At 33.8% G+C, this 18,045-nt stretch overlaps 4 protein-coding genes across 5 annotated transcripts; 3 read left to right on the top strand and 1 right to left on the bottom strand.

The window, feature by feature from the left end:
* Positions 1-570: 570 nt before the first annotated feature.
* Positions 571-10,252, bottom strand: LOC113849529 (ras-related protein Rab11A-like). Of its 2 annotated transcripts, XM_027479492.1 has the most exons (3): positions 10,239-10,252; positions 3,160-3,372; positions 571-1,151 (listed from the first exon to the last, which is right to left on the bottom strand). In XM_027479492.1, exons 1-3 carry the CDS (start codon positions 10,250-10,252, stop codon positions 710-712), a joined length of 669 nt encoding a protein of 222 aa, XP_027335293.1. In that variant the 3' UTR covers positions 571-709. The 2 variants fall into 2 exon arrangements, with proteins under 2 accessions (XP_027335293.1, XP_027335292.1); XM_027479491.1 differs by lacking the exon at positions 10,239-10,252 and having other exon boundaries at positions 3,160-3,686.
* Positions 4,691-9,494, top strand: LOC113849528 (polyadenylate-binding protein 2-like). The gene is made up of 6 exons (XM_027479490.1): positions 4,691-4,899; positions 4,979-5,081; positions 5,920-5,990; positions 8,219-8,410; positions 8,527-8,654; positions 8,752-9,494. Exons 1-6 carry the CDS (start codon positions 4,768-4,770, stop codon positions 8,798-8,800), a joined length of 675 nt encoding a protein of 224 aa, XP_027335291.1. The 5' UTR covers positions 4,691-4,767; the 3' UTR covers positions 8,801-9,494.
* Positions 10,253-11,070: 818 nt separating the features above from the next.
* LOC113850314 lies at positions 11,071-15,080 on the top strand. Its single transcript, XM_027480802.1, has 13 exons — positions 11,071-11,280; positions 11,365-11,431; positions 12,054-12,196; positions 12,541-12,642; positions 12,938-13,009; positions 13,112-13,203; positions 13,298-13,379; positions 13,491-13,583; positions 13,778-13,842; positions 13,945-13,957; positions 14,043-14,123; positions 14,669-14,777; positions 14,878-15,080. The coding sequence occupies exons 1-13, from the start codon at positions 11,095-11,097 to the stop codon at positions 14,976-14,978; spliced, it is 1,206 nt and encodes a 401-aa protein (XP_027336603.1). The 5' UTR covers positions 11,071-11,094; the 3' UTR covers positions 14,979-15,080.
* A 2,445-nt stretch (positions 15,081-17,525) lies between these two features.
* LOC113851594 (EPIDERMAL PATTERNING FACTOR-like protein 1) lies at positions 17,526-18,002 on the top strand. The gene is made up of 2 exons (XM_027482111.1): positions 17,526-17,651; positions 17,766-18,002. The coding sequence occupies exons 1-2, from the start codon at positions 17,526-17,528 to the stop codon at positions 18,000-18,002; spliced, it is 363 nt and encodes a 120-aa protein (XP_027337912.1).
* The last annotated feature ends 43 nt before the right edge of the window (positions 18,003-18,045 follow it).

Genomic DNA, 18,045 nt, shown 5'->3' with positions numbered 1-18,045 from the left:
TCGTGGATTCGACATTACTAAACGCAGCCAAAGATTTGTTTAAAGGACAGCATCGGTAGTTTATATCAGCGCAACGCTACAGCAATCTTGTTTTTGCCTTTTAACGAAATAAGTTTCACAATAACGTTGATTGACTTAAATCTGGTACTTTAAAGAATATCTGCAAAGTTAAGACTAGTAACAGGACCATTGAATTGGAGGAATCAAACTGTGTCAGGCAACAAAGAACCATTTTATAATCGATAATGTTCAAGTCCAACCAGGTCATCCGGAAGGGCAAAACTGAATTGTAATATCTTAAATATTTTTTTGAGCTATTTTTTTTTACTAAAATTAAAATTTACGTGCAATGGATGTCGAACATAAAAAATTGATAGTTGACTAGTGGTTATCTAAGTAAAACTCTAATCATTTTTAATTTAAAAATAACCAAGCAAATTGAGTGGTACCAAGCAAGTTGGAATACTGGATTTAAGTTTTATACCCAATGAAATTCATTCAGGATATACCAAGCAAATTGAGTGGTACCAAGCAAGTTGTAGTTAGTAGTTACCTCCATTTGGTGGTCTTAATCAGCAACTCAAGCAAAATAAATTTTGAATGATGTAAAAATATACAAAGGAAATGCACCAAACCATTAAAAATTGGTGATAGGAACACAGAATCATGAAATCTAGTAAATTTAAATAATGTAAACAAAGTCAGGATATTACTGACAACACATGCTCCTCTTAGCGGGGATTTCTTGTGCAGGACCAGGAACAATAATCTTCTTGCCAGACAGAGATGCTGAGTTTCCATTTCCCTGATTTTCATCAGCAGTTAGATTCTTCTTGTTGACAATGTTGAAGATTTCTGTCAAAACAGTCATGAAGGCTGTTTCAACGTTAGTTGCTTCGAGTGCTGAGGTCTCCAGGAAAAACAGGCCTTCTTTCTCTGCAAATTCTTTTGCATCCTCTGTGGGTACCGCACGCTGGTTCTCAAGATCACTTTTGTTACCTATAAGAATGATGACTATATTCTTATCAGCATGGTTACGCAATTCTTCTAACCAACGAGGTATGTGATCAAAGCTCTGACGTTTTGTGATGTCATAAACCAACATTGCCCCAACAGCACCTCTGTAGTATGCACTTGTGACTGCTCTATATCTGTAGAATAAACAATTTATAAATTAGGGTAAACTGCAATCAGTATTGGCACACTGGTACATGAATACCTATATGAAGGAAATAATAGAGTGATAATTTATTATTTAAAACTTGTCGCAATAGCCACACCCCACTTCAAGTGCAAACCTTTCGCATATATTGATGATCATATTCATACAACTTCCGTAGATGGTCAGTCACATAGATACTTCTGTCATTGTTGAAATCTCAACGTGAGTTTTAAACTAAGGATTCTGTTAAACTATCATACTGAGAAAATATTTAATTTAAAAGTTCAATCCAAAGGAAATTTCACAATGATGTTATCTAATTAATAATGGAAAAAAAGATTCAACATCTTCCTAACTGCTTTATAAATTTTCATTTCTCTTCCCCGTGCATAGCATGAAATCAGATCATACGAATAAATAACTTAATGAATGCAATTATGCATCCATAACCATCATCGGCAATTACTTCACACTGCCAGAAATTACAAAAACAATTTTTAACGAGGATAAATGCTTGTGTAATACTAATAGACGTATCTACCGACAGTGCAGCAGCACAAATTTAAATAATAAATGAATTAGATTTGTCAATAGCCATGAGTGCTACGTACTTTCAAACATATATAATGGTGACATTGTTTACTTTCTCAAAAAGAAACCTTCTATCCAGGAATACTTTCTCAAAAAGGATGACAACACAATCCAGTCGAGTGGCCATCCATGTCATAAATGCAAAATATACAGTTGATGAGACACAAATATGACAATTGTATCTCATTTGGAATCTAGCATAACTTTTCCCATTATTTTAGTCCAGAGTAAGAAATGTGAAACTTGTCAATGCATGTCACCTGTTTAAAGTGGTATGCATATGAAATGGAACTCGTATAAATGATGCAGGGCTAAGAGTGGTCAACTATAACGATGTTTGATTTGAAACTCAATCATTCGGTCGGAAATTTTACAGAAATCATTTTTTGGGATTTTATTAGGTATTATATACCGTTGAAGGTGATTATGATCCTATAAAAGTTCTATAGCATACTATATGGAGTACGAAAATGCTAAAAGATTGTTTACCAGCAAGTGAAATACTAATTCAAAGTCCTGTAAAAGGGTTAGCAAACTGTAAGAGGGCGAAACATAAATTTTTACTTGTGAACAATATTTTATAGATTTTCTTTATTCCCAGTTAATTTGCATAAATCTGCTAAGTAATATGCTAGGTTTATTAATATCCTAGCAATCATCTCTCATTCCATTTCATGCTTTAATTCTGCCGCTTCTACGTTAATCACACTGCACATGCACACTCAAATCATCGCAGAAAAAAAACCTACACAGAACCAAAGACAGCTTGCTAAAAAGGTTTTCCAAGTTGGTACGCGAACGAAATTAGGTCTTAATTCTTCTGACCTCTGTGGTCATCATCATTCAAACTATTTCAACGATGCGTCAACACGCAATTAGGTGATAGCAACACAGAAAAGTTTCACAAGGAAAAACTAAACTCCAAAGTTCAAGATCCTTCTAACACGCAACTTCATTTGATGTTGAACTTGGTTTGACCATTCACTACTACAACATAAGTTGACAGAAAACACGAAACCGATTCACTACTATAAACATCGAACCGAGATTTCTTCCGCAATTAGAAGAGTAGATCAACTCAGCAAACAAATCTATCATTAAGAAACAAAGTCAAACTCCGCAATCCTTCGCCTCGATCAGAACATAGAGAAAGGAAGCTAACTCATTAACTACCATAAAAAACAAAAACGAAACGAAGGCGAATTCAAAGACATATTAAGCAACAACAACGCATGCAAATACAATACGTAGCAAGGACTGAAGAAAAAAAGACTTACAAATATCCACAACAACAAATCTATGTTTCGTTTGAAGAAATAAATAAAAAGGAGAAGCGCAGTGAAAGTGTATATAAAGCTGAAGAGATGCAGAAGAACAATAAGAAGAGAGAGAGAGAGAGAGAGAACCGTTCTTGGCCAGCAGTGTCCCAGATCTGAGCCTTGACGCTCTTGTGTTGAATGACCAAAGTTCGAGTCTGAAACTCGACGCCGATGGTGGCTTTAGAGTCCAAGCTGAACTCGTTTCTGGCAAAACGAGCAAGTATCTGCGACTTCCCCACGGCGGAGTCACCTATTAGCACCACCTTGAACACGTAATCTATCTTCTGGTTCGGATCTCCACTAGCCATTATTCTCCACTCCCAAATTTGTCACTGTAAGTGTTTCTTTTCTTTCTTCTCGCTTTCAATTTCTCAAATCTACCTTTGCTTCCGATTAATTAATCAACGGATTTTATTTGAAACGCTGTTAAGTGGAAAAACGACTAGCGCTTCTGTGACACGTGGAGAAAATGTATTGGTTGGTTCTCCCGATAAGCTTGATTGTGTTTGGAATTATAATAATTAAATAATAATAAAATAATGAAAGGAAAAGAAGGATGGTTGGGAACAGCTTTATCACAGTGATGGCGGTGTCAAAAAGTGTCGCGTGCGAATGTCTTGGCATTGGGTGGAGTTGTCTGATTTTGATCACGTTGACGGCAATTCTCTTATTTCTCAACTTTAAAATTACTTTTTTAACGCTGCCCAATTAGAAATGGTAACTGGACTAGTGCGAAATGGTAGAAAATATTTATAATGGATGAAAATTTATCTATTCATGTATTCTATTATTTGCTTATATTGACTTGGGTTGTCACTTTGCAAAAAGTGCATAAGTGAGAAATTGTAGTTCAACTTTATATTTCATGGAGTGTTAAAACATAAATTAATTTTTAATTGACACATAAGCTAGCTTTTGTAGCTTCGTCTCGAAATTGAGTATGTCTCCTCAATCGCGTTTTTAAGAGAATTACTAAACAAGACTAAATTACATTGTAGCAGACACTACGAGTGTTTAATGATTCTTTCCATAAAACTAAACATTTATGCACATTTTCTTCTTCCATGGAAGTTTAGAAGTTTCCTTTTAAGGTATGAAAAACATTTAATGTTTTATATAAAATTAAAATGCCAACTTTTACTCGTCCTACTTTATATGCAAAATAATCCAGAAATTTAATGATCTCAATTTGAATCTTTCTCATAAAAAATGAAAATTCTCTTCGTTGGCACAGGAACATTCACAAATGGTTGGTAACAATATACAAAAATTTTCAATCAAAACGAATCCAACAATAAACAAGTATTGTTTTTGGTCAGCCAATAATAAATTAACATAAATGTAAATTTTTGTTCCATGATATAAATGCATTTTATTTTTTATTTTCATAGGGAAAGAAGATTAAGAGAAGAGAAAGGGAAAACGCTTTGAACTCTAGTAATAACTTGCTAATCTCACCACTTGCGAACATATGAAAGTATGAAAGGTGATTATGTGGAAGCACAACTATCGGGCCACGATGACAAGTATGGGCCCAACCCAAAAGAATATTCCCTACCAAACGAACTTAAACTCTTGTCATTCATAAACAGAACATGAAGGTGGCTCATGCATAATACATGTGTTAAGAGGCAAGCCCAATTTAAGAGCTGGTCGGTTGAAAGCAGCGCAGACTGTAAGAGAGTTGAGAAGAGAATGGAAGAGGAGGAAGAGCATGAGGTGTACGGTGGTGAGATCCCCGACGTTGGAGAAATGGAAGGAGACTTCGATCCTCACCATGACTCTGCCGACGTTGACATGTCCGTTGCCGACGACGACGCCGTCAAGGTCTCTCTCTCTCTCTTGTTAGTTAGCTTCCATTTGCCACTGATCAACACAAGTAGATGAGTAAATTGTGTTGATGCAGGAACTGGACGAGACGAAGAAGCGGTTAACGGAAATTGAAGAGGAAGCCGCGGCTCTTCGCGAAATGCAAGCCAAGGTCGAGAAGGAGATGGGCGCTGTTCAAGGTTGCGTTTCTCTTTTTATTGTGATGTTATGCTTATAACAAATTATGATGTTTGATTTGTCATGATGTATGAATTCAAACAATTAGTTTCTTATTTTTGTTTTAAGAAAATTGATTTTATTATTTGTTGCGTTTTAGGATAATTCGTGCCGATCTTATCTTATTTGGTTGTTTAGGTCTTTTGACTTGATGTCTGTGACTGGTTAGTGCTTAGTTATATTTCCTGGTCTCTGATGCAGCGATTTAGAGTGTTTACTGTGCCAAAACACGCTAATCAGATGATGGCTTCATCTTAGATGTTTACTAGATGCTGATATTATTTAATTATTGTGAGATTGTACGTACCTACTAAGATATGATGGATTTGTCTTAACAACCTCTCGCTGCTACTAGTGTTTAGCAATTGGCACCCTTCATCTTTTTGTAGCTTTGAAAATCCACGTACAAGAATTGTTTAAATTTTTTGCTTGTTCCCCTGGCACAGAGTGACATTTTTAGCCTAGATCCACTGAATAAAGCTTATTTTTAATGATCATTCCTAAAACTTTAACTCATAAGATCTTGAATAACAATCTTACTTTGATTTTTTGTTGCCATTAAAGTCAGTGTGTTAAGACTTTATAAAACCACAGGGCAAGCGTGATGTTTATAATGAGATAGTTATTTTGATTTATGAAATATTCTCTACCCCTATAACATAGCGGATTACCGTTGCTGAATCTATCAATGTTCCAAATAGTCTGATTGATATTAATTTCAATATAGAAACCTTTCCTGCATGTTTATTTTATTTACTTTCATTTGTATTTATTTTTCGAGTTGATTTATCTCTTTTGCAGACCCTGCCAATGCAGCTGCTTCTCAGGCCAGCAGGGAGGAGACAGATTCTCGATCTGTTTTTGTTGGCAATGTATGAGTCTTCCGATTCACTTAATTGACAGTTTTCCATTTGAAATATGGTTCTCTTCCCCTCGTCCAAAACATTGTATATAGAAAATCAGGTTCTGAAGTTGGAGGTTGAGTTGTCATTCAAGGAGACTGATAAACCTTTGAACTTTTACGCACGGTGTTCATATGAAAGTTGTGATCCAACTACAATGTAAATCAGCCTGTTGAGTTGAGGGTTGGCTTTCATCAAGAATATTACTGCATACTATGTATATATGCCTTAACACAATCTGTTTTTCTCTTGTAGGGTTGTGAGTGGGTGTGTCTGAACATTCTTTTTAAGTTTTGGGGATGTCAAATGTTAACTTTTATGAAACTTTCCCTTTTATCATTATGTACTGACCTTTTTATGAATATTATAAGCCTTAAATTTGAAACTTTTTTCACTTGTTTATCACCAAGAACAGACCCCTTGTCAGGGAGCCATCTGGTCATTGGATGTTTCCATTATCTACAGCATTAGGTCTCAAGCTAAGTTCTGGCGCATTTGAGTTGGATTCTTTTATAATATATGTTTGAAATTTTACATGTTTTCTTTTGGTATGAATACTGTTCATCCTCAGAGATAGTGTTTTACTTTATGTCTCACTATGATCGCAGGGTTTTCTTATTGCACAAGTTCTGTAATTAGCGCTGGATGCTTACATTGTATTATGTGGTTGAGCCTATGTAATTGGTGTTTTTTAGGCTTGTCTAGAGAGGAAAGATAATTCATTTTGTGCTTTTGAAATTTAATAATACCTCAAAAGAGGGGACAAAAAGTCAAGAGAGATTGAGGGGTTCCCAGCTTGGAAGTTTCTGAAAAGAGAAGAGAGAAAATGAGAAAACATTTTTACCCAAAAAATGGTATCATGTTGAGAAAAAAGAGAGAAAGAAATGAAATATGAAAAAGAAAGAGTAAAGGATATGTTGAGGGAATTGTGAACATCTATCTCATGGTGATGGCTAGAACTGGTACAGATGGAGGTAGAATGTGTGAAAGATGCTTCAACTACCCGAGGAGACAGCTTGTGGTTCTTTGGAAGAAGTAAGAACACTCTGTAAGTGTTAGGCATGCAAGCTTACACATAAGGCCCTATTGCTGACTGCAATGAGGTCTGTGGTGCCACTGTTGGGTTATTTATCAGATGTGGCAGATACCCATGGGTAGGCAGCTGCTGCTTCCCTATGGTCTTTATCTCATAATAACTGTTTTCACCTGCATGAATTAGACTACCTGACATATTTTGGCCGAGGCTTTTTCTTCCTCATTTCAAGTCCTTTTTGTTGAATATTGGGCTCTTTTTAAGCTTTTTCTACGATGGTTTGCATTTTGCTGGTCTTCTATCATATCTTAACAAGTTCTCAGCCTGCAGCCTTTACAAAAAGAGTCACAATTGAGCGATTTATCAAAGCTCCTCTTAATCTTTTTTCCCCTTTTTAAATTGATGATCCACTGCTTTTTAAAAAAATGCATACAACATATGTATCTGTCTTGCTCATTTTGGGGTGGGTAATTTGTAGACCAGAAAGGGTGGCTTTTATAAATTTGCTTTGAGGAGGAAAATATATATTAGAAGGCATGAAAAAGTTTCTATGGAGATTGAGAAGAGCCCATATGACAAGCATAAACATTAGAAAGTTGTATTAAACAATTATTTTGATGGGCTGCATGGTTTGGTTTAGTTATGGATTTGGAATATCATGCACTGATCGTTGGTGGTTTACAGAATCATAACTGGTGGATATCTTAAGAGTTAAAAGATATTTCCGAAGGAGCTGGGAAAATGTGGACTTCTGTTGAGTTTGTGGAAGGCTGTAACTGCTGTTCTCTGATTGGACGAGCTTGGAGGGGAAACAAGTTATGTTTTAATACATTCAGAGGCCTGCCTATGATTCTTTTAATTCTTTTTAGGGACAAAATAACAATTTTTAAAAAATTTGGAATTTTATATAAACCATCCCAAGTCATTTACACGATCCCTCATTAAATACAGCACAAGTGCATAAATAATTATTACTAAAATTATTGGGTTAATATGATAAACAATATTTTCTAGAATGAGAGTCTTGATAATATATTTAATATTGACCATGTGCTTTTGGAGTACAGTTTCTTTTTGTGATAACTTATTCAAATATGAACACTTTCCAAACTAATATGTTATGTTGTTGGTATCCAATCCATTGGAATTTATTCGTGTTCTGCAGGTTGATTATGCGTGCACACCAGAAGAAGTGCAGCAACACTTTCAATCTTGTGGTACAGTGAACAGGGTTACTATCCCGACAGACAAGTTTCGCCAGCCTAAAGGTTTTGCTTATGTGGAATTCCTTGAAACTGAAGGTGTTCGGGAGGCTCTCCTATTGAATGAATCTGAATTACATGGCCGTCAATTGAAGGCATGCTGTTTTAATTTCTATCATGTGTAAAGTGCATGCAAACGTTAGGTTTGAATTAGCCATGAGATCATTCTACTAAATCAATAGTTTAATTATTTAAATTTATTTATTTCTAGGTTATGCCGAAGAGGACCAACGTTCCTGGGATGAAACAATTTCGTCCTAGGCGCTTTAATCCTTATATGGGATATCGCTTCAGGAGGCCATATCCTCCTCCTTACTTTTACTCCCCCTATGGAAATGGGTATAGTACTTACATGCATCATTTACATTTTCGTATATGAAGCCAACTTATTTTTATTGATGTTTTCTCGCTTCCTTGTTTGTCGAACATACTGCAGAAAGGTTCCCAGGTTTAGAAGGCCAGGTCGGTACATGCCATACTACTAGATCCTATGATATTGTATGTATCAGGATAGACGTGTCCTGCAGCTTTGCCTTGATTTAATCTAGGTAGCAGTCAGTGACACTATCTTTATAAGCGTTGTCTTCTATGTGATTGAGAAGAGTATCTATTGCCCCTTGTAGGTTTCGCCTCCGGTTCTTGGAATATAGTTTTGACTTTAGGGTACTACTACCTTCGAATGTATCATGTTTCACTGTCTAGTACATGCAAAATAGCATTATTAGTGACTCTCTATGTACAATTATGTCTTAAAAAATAGATCGGAGGCATGAAGGTTCGCAACTGTGTGTCATCCAACTGCTGCAATTAGTCTGCTGCTTCAGGTCCAAAGACAACTGCAGTAAGGTCGCGCATCATCACTATCTATTCAATGACACCGAACTCTAAATAAATCTTTGGCGGCGGAGTTTATATCATCGTGTCAAAATTGAAATATGAAGTTTAGTAGTGTTTTGTTTGTGTGGGTCATGACTTGTGACATATTAGTCGTATGGTACCTTTGGTCAGGCCCTTGATTCATTGAAAGAAGTGGACTTGAATATTCGTTGGGAGCTTGCCTTGTGTGGATTCGAAGCATTAATTGGCCAATTCTTACAACGTATGAAATTTGATATCGGGTCTATATTAGTGGCATTTCTCACATTTAATAGAAATATATTACATCTCTAACTTAGATTTACTTTTTCTAGTTCTCTTTTACTTATCTTTTTAGACTTACTAAGTCATTTTTTGTATTGTGGAGGTGAGGGCTTAATGATTTTTTTAATAATTATTTACTAAAATAAAATTAAAAACAAACATATTCTCTATCTAGGGTAAATTTTTGTCACGTCAAACTATGTTTCGTATTTAAGAGAGATAAAATTATTTTTTAAAATTTTTAATTTGTCCATTTCATCTAAAATAAGGACGAAATTAAGCAGAATGTGACATGTGTCACGTGTTTCGTATACAATAGAGACAAAAAGGTAAAATATAAATTTAAATTTAAAAATATAATTTTGCAGATATACTTAATAGATAAGGAAGAGAAAAATAAATAAAGTGTGTTAGTGGGAAGTGAGAGAAAAATAAATGAATTGTATTGTGTAAATAGTGTAAAGTTACAAAAAAATATTAAATAAAATTAGTTGTGAAGAAAGAGAAAAATAAATGAACCGTGTTAGTGAAAAGAGAAAAAAAAATAAGTGATGAATTGTGCTGTGTGAATGGTGTAAAGTTACAAGAAAATATTAAATGAGATTGGTTGTGAAGAAAGAAAAAAATAAATGAAAAAGAATGAAACGTGTTAGTAGGAAGAGAGAGAAAAATAAGTGATTTTTCTCTCCTTTCTCTTTCCTTTCCTAATTGGTCTAAGTATGTTTGTAAAAATGTATTTTTAAATATAAATTTGTATTTTACCTTTTCGTCTCTATTGTATACTAAACACATGACATATGTCACGTTCTGGTTAATTTCGTTCCTATTTTAGACAAAATAGATAGATTAAAAAAAAAATTGTCTCTTTTAAATATGAAACAAATGACAAAAATTTGCCCCGTACAAAAAATATGTTTGTTTTTAATTTTATTTTAGTAAATAATTATTAAAAATCATTAAGCCTGAATGTGAGGGTGCTTGTCATCACTCCACAAATAAGTCAGCTTTGACTGAAGTGTAAACATATGTTTATTTAATTCTATTTAATATATTTTTTTTCTTACTTAATTCAATTTTTACATATTTTAAAATGCTATGTTTCAATTGGAATTGGTTGCGAGATTTTAGATTTTAAAAAAATTACAAAATAAGACAAAGAAAAGAAAAAAAAAAAAGACACAAAACTCGTCAATACTAAATCCCTTCTAAATATTATGGATTGTTTCAATATTTTTCATAGTTAGAGATAAAATTAGAATGTTTTAGAAATTTTCAATATATACCTGAGTTAAAAAGATGCCTGTCACGTGCTTCTCAATCCTATGCCTAATTCTCAATCATACTACCTCGCTGAACCTTCAACGAAAACGAAATTCTATGAATAAAAGGAAAGAAGTAAGAAAAAAAGTAAAAATTTAAAAGTCATCGCGTGAAAATAAAACAAAAACTAAGAGTATTACTTAAAAAAATTACCAAATTAAAATTAGAGAAAATAAAATTACATGTTTCTGCACGTCGTAGAAAATAAAAATTGGTAGTAGACCTAAGTTTTGTCCTTTCAAAAAACTATAACTGATTAGGTGATTAAAACAGAAGCTAATTGGCGGCAAACGGTGGTGGTGATCGAGGGTGCAAAGCCATGGAAGAGTTACGAAAACTTGGGAAAGTGCAGAGGATGGTGGAATTCATGGAATCACGGGGCGTTTCAAACTCGGATAATTACTCTAACCGCTTCCTCGCGAATCTCATCCTCTTTTTGATTGAACCCTGCGGTGACCTTGCCATGAACGACAAGTGCTGCTTACTTTCCCAGCTTATGTCCACAGTTAATTCCACTTCCCTCATTTCATCTGCATTTGCATTTGCATGATACAGAGTGCAATTGTTTCCTTTCCCTTTTGCATTGCAGCTCTCATCAGCATTTCTCGAGGATGCGTATCAACACCACCTTGACACCACCAAACAAGAAAATACATGTACTTTATTTCTATTCTATCGTATTCACTTCTTTTTTTATGTTTAATACAACTTTTATATTTACTGAATACTATGTGTCGAATCTCATGTTTGTTTGGTTCCTGGGTAAAAGATGCAATGGAATAACAACTTAGAGTATAACTGTAAGTGAATAATATTTGGAATCGCGTGTTTGGATACTTAGAGGGAAGCAGAGGGGAGAAATTATATTAAAAATTGAAGGAAGTGGACGGATAACTAATTATTTTATTCCATTTGTTTGTTTATAGTCCTCTTAAATTGGGAGATCTTTAGAATGTCTATAAAAATGTCCTCGCCCCCTTCTACCGTCCCAACGTACCATTGGATCAAATAGATATAAGTATTGGTGTAGCATTATCCAGATCAGTTTTGCTGAGAGATAGGATTATTAGTCTTTCTTGTCTTGTGTGAAATTGGTATTATACTAAAAATTTCTATCTATCTATCTGTGATGGGGAGCTGGCACTAAATAACTTCCTTTCCTGCATTGCCATAGTATGTGACCCGTTTCGTGTTTTCCCTTCATAAGTTTTGTTTCATGTTTTAATTCTAAATTCTATGATGCTTTGAAAGATTTCTTGAATTCTTGCTTTCCCTTAGGCTTTCAACAAAATTTCGTTGGAAATGCTTTGCTTAGTAGCCATCAGACGAAAGAATATAGTTTGTTACGAAGTTATAATGAAGATATGGCCTTGGTTGCCCTGGATTCCATGCAAAAGGCAAATTCTACCCTTGAGGATTTTGTAAGTATATACTCAGAAAATCACCTTTTTGCTGTGATATTCTATTATATTTCTTGATGGTTAATTTGGAAAATGCACAAGTAGTTGCATATCACTTGGGAGTGTGACAATCTTGGAACATGAAATAAATTTTATGTTATCTGAATTATACCTGGTTGCCGTGATTTACCATATTATTAATAGATGAATAAGATCCATATATCTTGTTTGTATTGCAGCTTTTGACAGACAAATTACGACAAGAGTAGTTTGGTAGAGGGCTTGATACTATTTAACAAATGAGCCTAGTTATCTGAAGCTTGCTTTGTGATTCCGATATTAATGTGAACTTCTTTTTTTTTCAGTGCAGATCTTATTTTATGTTTCATGAATTGGATGTAAGCAAGCCACAATCAATCTTCAAATACTTACCTATTCTTTCATTTACAGAGAGTTATATTTATCAGGTATATGCTAGATTGATGTTATGGCTTTTATTTAAATTCAGTTATTGTTTTAAATTCAATTATTATTTTAAATTCCACTGATGCTAGATTGATGTTATTAAATTCACCTAGGCAGTGAGATTCTTGATTCAATAATGTATGCAGCTTATACACAAGCATGAAGTGGGGCTTATTGGGCAATTTTTCCCACTAAAAAGCATATGTTTTGACAAAAAAATTGTTTATAGTTGTTCGTCCTGCTACTTGAAAATTAGTGAAATATATTCCAAAAGTATCTGTAGCTGTTGTAATGCAGCTTGATAAAAAGAATGAAGAATTGCTGCAAACCCCAAACAATGGAAAGTCTGTATTCGGAGGAAAGGATGAGGTGATTTACTGCATTTGGGAATTATGCAACAGTGGCTATTTGAATCTTCATGTTTTAAGTAATAACTTTCAATTTTCTTTTACAATTTAACTTTTCATGTAGAAAGAAACTCAGGTATTGGTTTCTTCCTTTTCAAATGACCCATTTAGACCACTTGTGACTATCCTTGAACATGAAGGCCTTTTGACAGAAAGGTGTGTATCCTGCATTCTATACCTTACTTTTCTAGGGGAATAGTTAAGCTTAAGCTTAACTTGGTTCTATGTTCTTTTTGCTTGATGAGCTAAGGATAAGAGAAGAACTTAGACATGGAGAAGAGTACTGGGCTCTTGAAAGAAAGCTCTGTTTTGCATTACTAAACAAAGAGGAGGTATGCACAAATCATTACCTTTTTCTTTCTCTTTAGAAAATGGGTATACATTGAGCCAAATCCTTCTTAAAGTTCCTTGTTTATAATCTAATAAATAATTTTGGTATTCAGATTCTTGTTGAAGATGTGATGAAGGCTATTCATTTAAAGTCTTTTGATTATCGAGTGCTGAATCTTCTTCTCTATCAACTGCAAGGAGCTAAGGTACAACTGATAAGCAAGCAATATTTTGGGGATGCTGCATTATTCATCTAATTCTACGCACACATGCAGTTTGAGTTAGGCACTGATTTTGTTCTAAATATTGCTGGCAACATAAATTTCTGCATTAGGTGACAGATATTATTAGCTAAATATGTGCATTTAGTATGATGTATTCTACTGAATCTGTTTTGAAGGTTGATGAGTTACATATGGAGTTTCTTTCAATTTCAGAGTTCCTAGTGGAAATTTCTGATGATCTGTAAGTAATATCCTATGTTTCTTTCAATTTCAGAGTTCCTAGCTTGTTTTAAGTTATAATTTTACTCAACATAATTGTTCTGTCTTGACAATGATTATGCAGGTATGACTATGAAGTGAGTTCGATAATCCCAATTTTGTAACCACCAACTGTTATAATGTGTTTTCCGAATCTTAATTTGATTAAATGACCTCATGCAGGATGATGTTTTAGAGAACAATTTCAACATTTTGCGTATGTTTATCAGAATATATGGAGCTTCAACTGCCCCTGCTATGCTGGTGATTATGCTAAACTTTTTACAAATGTTGTTAATTTATGTCTGCTTTTAGAATGTCAATATGTTATCTTGAAATTTTGTTGGCTAGCTGATATTTTTCTGGTAACAATTTCAAATGTATTTATTGAACTACATTAATTTTGTATACAGTGGTGAAATCAATATCCATCTATTATTAAAATCAAAGAAATATTAGTAATACACTCTTTTTAACATACTTTATTGCTAGTTGAAATCTCATGCATGTCCTAGTCCTTAAATCTCGTTGACAAGACATTTGCAGATTGAATTGTGGAATGATATTATTCTTGTTAGGGCCTTGGAGCAAGGTCTCTGGCATTTCTCACCGTGTATCTTGAGAAAGAAGAGAACTTTTATGGATCTAATGTTTGATAACATCATCTTTTACACAATGAGTATTGTTTTCTTGCCTGTATGGATTAGTGTTTTCTTCCTCTCTGTTAATTAAAATTAGTGTAATTATCGTAGTTATAAAACATGTTTGTTTAGTATCTTTAAGATGTTATGTCAAATTCTGAATTCCAGGCGAAGTGCATTAGTGAGGCTGAAGACAAATATGAAAGTTTACTGGAATCATTGGATCCGCAGCTGTCTCTGAGCTATCATAAAAGGTGTGCAGAAGCCACTAAAGAAGGTAATTTGCTGGAAACTGGAGTTAGTCAAGTTTTTCTAGTTCTAGTAGTATAATTGACCATAACTGTACACTACCATTTATTGGCAACCGATTTTTTTAGGTGGGAAGTTATCAGGGAACCCTCTTGGCACGTGGAGTATTCCAACCGTTATTCAAGACGAGGAACTGTATAGATCAAAGTTGAAATCAGATACTCCGTGAATATAAACCTAAACTGTGTCACCATGAGGTAATTGTGCCAATTCTAATGTTTTCACCCATGTGTCCTCGTCGTGCCGATGAAAAGAAGATCCTGCATGACATGATGAGGTTTGGCTAGCTAATAGCCACAAGGACAAAGCCCTTCTTGGCATGTCACATTTTTTCTACATCTGTTCTTACCTGTATTGTGTTACAAAATTAAGTTTATACCATTAGTCTATCTGTGATGCAAGTATTCAATTTACTGCCTATAATCACCATTGAATTCGGAATTGCTTGTGATGTGAATGTGAACATTTGGATTGTGCAATGGGGTCCAAGTACCCCTTTTTTTTTAATTGCTCACACATATTTACCAACATTTTTGTATAAACATAAATTTTATCAAGTAATTACGATAATTTGTTGTTTAATTTATACTCACTTAATTCCGATTGCATCACATTCCCCAAAATTGGCATAATGTTTAAAAATGCACAATTAACATGTTTCCTTAAACTTAAGATCCAGAAGGTACAGAATAGAAGGGCAGCATGATTGTCCTTGTTTTGTGCTCATGTTTTTGGTCTGCTAACGATCAATAATTGAATCCCTGATTTGAAAACAGAAAAATTCTGTTGACCAAGAAAAGAAAACAGAAAAATTCTAGGGAACAAAATATTATTTTACCTGTTTTGATGATCGTCAGCACTCTTGCGGTGACCGTAAGAAATAAAGAGACATTATCCTGTACAAAAATGGAAACATCTCGCATATTTAGCATATACATCTTTTTAATCCTTCAGTGAAAAAGGGTCCGTAAACGTCTGGTCACCGACTGTCACAATCCATCTGAGTTTCTCAGTGCGATGTCAATAATCCAATGGCTGTTTTGGCTAATTGCAAGCTGAGGAATCACAGTAAGGAATCTCGAAACCTTGAAAAGGAAACTGGTAAATAAAATAGTTCTACATATCATTAAGCTTATTTTGTTTAAATCTTCATGACACTATTGTTTATCTATTCTTTTGTAATAAATTTGAGTAAATTATACTGTAGTCTTTAAATTATAAATATGATAACTTTTTTTTCTATTTTATATATTTTTAAAACTTTTAACTTTGTAAAACATCATTTACTTTGATATCTTTTTAGCATTTTTCACACATATTAAAGACTAAAATTCAATTACAAGTTAAGAATTAAAGTGAAAATTTTACAAATTAAAATATTCAATGCTTCTTTTAAGGAAAAAAATTTTTAAAAAAAACTAAGTTATATAAGTTGATTTTAATTTATGAAAAAAATAATTTATTTTATTTTTTCTTAAAAATATATTTTTTAAAAGTTTATCAAATCTTACTCATTCTCATTTATATTTCTAAGAAAATATTTATAACTTTAATATATTAAAAAGATAATTTAGATTAAATTTTATATTTTGTTCGCTACGAAAATATTCTAGTAAAGAGTGAATGTCGACATTGTTCTTAAAAAAGATCAACATATTTTAATAGGGACTATTTAATGATAGAAAAAAGGTTCACATATCAACATTTGATAACAAAAATATAAGAAATTTAATCTAAGTTTTATTTTACTATTCTTTTTATGAAAAATCTGTTATATTACAGAATATGCATTAAGTATCCAATATATATATTTCCATAACTTTCATGAGAAGAGCTAAATATCAGTGTGTATTCAAAACATGTTAAAAATTTGTAAATATAAATTTAACGTATAAATTATAATTAATAATATTAAAATAAACTTAAATCCATGGCAGCTATTAATATATGACATTAGACTCTTCGACCTGTACGAGTTTCATTTATGGGGGGCAAACTAATAAATAATTGTCAGCTTGTAGCTAGTCATTATTAATTTCTTCGTTTTTCATACAACTTTGTTGATGCAGAGTTGAGCTCTACTAGTCTTTGGGTCAAGAATTAGATTCATCCTCTACAATCTACCGAGGTTGGTACTCTCTTTTATTTCATTTTCCAGACAGGACCCGTTTGCTTGCATCAGTATCCATAATCAGGTGCCAATTCCTAATTGTAAAATGTAAATAATTAAGTCAAAAGCAGTCAAACCCATGACTCTCCGAGAACTGAAACCAAAATTGGATAGCATAATAAATGCCAATTTTAACTACCACCATTCATTGAGTGTGGTATTTTTATTTATTAATTTTCTCACTCTCAGACACAAAAATCATTTCGCTTTCTACCCTGCTACTTACAAGCAGTATCAAACTACTAATAGAACACTGGCCAAGGGGTCCTTGATACTGATGAGGATTCTCCCATTTTGTTTACCTCTATTGAATCGTTCCTTTCACTTTTCTGCCACACTCTGCACCCTCTCTCAGTGTCCACTATCCCTCTCTATACTTGCACCCTCCTCTTTCTTCTCACTGTAGACCATAAGAAGAAAAAGCATTCATCATTCATCACCCAACACTAGAAATAAGTTCTTAAGCCAGTTAGCATTTAATTTTGCTACTCAGTGTGTCTTGGTTTAGATGGGGAATGACATCAAGAAATGACATCATAGGCATTCATGGCTTCACTCAATTCAATTCCGAATTCCACCACCACCACCATTTTGTTTATTATAATTCTACTGCACCTTCTGCTGTGTTCAGTTTCTTGCTTCAGACAACTACAACCTGCAACTCCTCCACAGGTAGGCTTTAATTATAGCCATGATTTTCCCTCTATACTTCTTGCTTCTGCTTCTATATATATGTGTGTGTAGCTGGTTTGTAAAGGACTCAGTTGGGTATGTTATATGGTGCAGGAACTGTTATTTGATGAGAAAAACAGACTAGGTTCGATTCCTCCTACTTGCCACAACAAGTGCAACCAGTGTCATCCATGCATGGCAGTGCAATTTCCAACATTGCCTAGCAATAAGCCAGGTCTCACCCCAGCAACTGCAAAGAAAAGTTTTTTCTCTCTCCAAGGTAACAGGTACTCCAATTACAAGCCACTGAGTTGGAAATGCCATTGTGGTGACTACTTTTTCAACCCTTAGAAATTGTAACATTTTCTTATGGAGATTATCTTCATCCTGAGTT

The sequence above is a fragment of the Abrus precatorius genome, unplaced genomic scaffold, assembly GCF_003935025.1.
Source record: "Abrus precatorius isolate BTA unplaced genomic scaffold, Abrus_2018 Scaffold9, whole genome shotgun sequence".
Classification (NCBI taxonomy): Eukaryota; Viridiplantae; Streptophyta; class Magnoliopsida; order Fabales; family Fabaceae; genus Abrus; species Abrus precatorius.
The sequence above is the reverse complement of the archived record's forward strand: the minus strand, read 5'-3'. Positions and strand labels throughout refer to the sequence as shown.